The sequence below is a fragment of the Rhodamnia argentea genome, chromosome 11, assembly GCF_020921035.1.
Source record: "Rhodamnia argentea isolate NSW1041297 chromosome 11, ASM2092103v1, whole genome shotgun sequence".
Classification (NCBI taxonomy): domain Eukaryota; kingdom Viridiplantae; phylum Streptophyta; class Magnoliopsida; order Myrtales; family Myrtaceae; genus Rhodamnia; species Rhodamnia argentea.
Window position 1 is genome coordinate 11846596 of NC_063160.1, and position 772 is coordinate 11847367.

The 772-nt window shown below is 40.8% G+C and overlaps 1 protein-coding gene across 1 annotated transcript; it reads right to left on the minus strand.

Moving 5' to 3' along the window:
- Window positions 1-352: 352 nt before the first annotated feature.
- On the minus strand, window positions 353-772 carry LOC115756286. The gene has a single exon (XM_030695992.2). It carries the CDS (start codon window positions 770-772, stop codon window positions 353-355), a length of 420 nt encoding a protein of 139 aa, XP_030551852.2.

Here is a 772-nt window from a genome sequence, read left to right on the forward strand (position 1 = left end):
ACATATTTTCCAAAATGTGAAATGAAAATTAGACCTTCTTATTCGAACTAAAGATCGAATAAGAGATCTAACTTAAATTTCAAACGAGTGAAGTATGGAATTGGTCAGAATATCTAAGTGATTAAGAGAAATAACGATGTCATATTTCTTTGATCAAAACAACAAATCGAACAATGAAGATAAAATACACTGAAATAGATTCCTATTATATGGAAATCTATAGAGAGAAGACATAGAGATAAAAGGAGGTCCCCGGAAAAGGAGATCCTATACATGCATACTAAAACATGAAAGCAGTAAAAGACCAATGGAATGTGAATCCTAAGTTTTCAACCCTTGAAATCCCCATGGTCTAGTTGTCCTCGTCTGATTCTTCATCAAGGTAATCCTCATTGTCTTGAGAAGATTCTTCACTTGGGTTCTCCTCGGATGAGTAATCAATTGGAGGTTCCTCCTCGAGCAACTCCCTACCGAGCTCTCCTTCTAGGTAGGGCTTTTCAATTAGAACTTCTTCGTTGAGTGGTTCTCCCTCGAGATTCTCTTTTTCAAGGGATTCTTCCTCCGGGTCTTCTTCTGAAAATGCGTTAGTAGGGGTCTTTTCTTTCTCGGTGAGTTCTTTGAGATGGCGGAGCTCCTCTAGCCATTGTCTCGCCCACGGCACTATTACTTTAGGGGACTTCTCAGCCACCTTGGGCTTAGGCTTCTTGAGAACAATGCACTTCGGCTTGGTTTTGATGGCGGGACGCTTCCCTTTCTCCCATGGAGCTAGCAT

Bases quoted from the DNA above. Each gene is read 5' to 3' on its own strand.
- LOC115756286 (XM_030695992.2), bottom strand. From the start codon at position 772: ATGCTAGCTCCATGGGAGAAAGGGAAGCGTCCCGCCATCAAAACCAAG.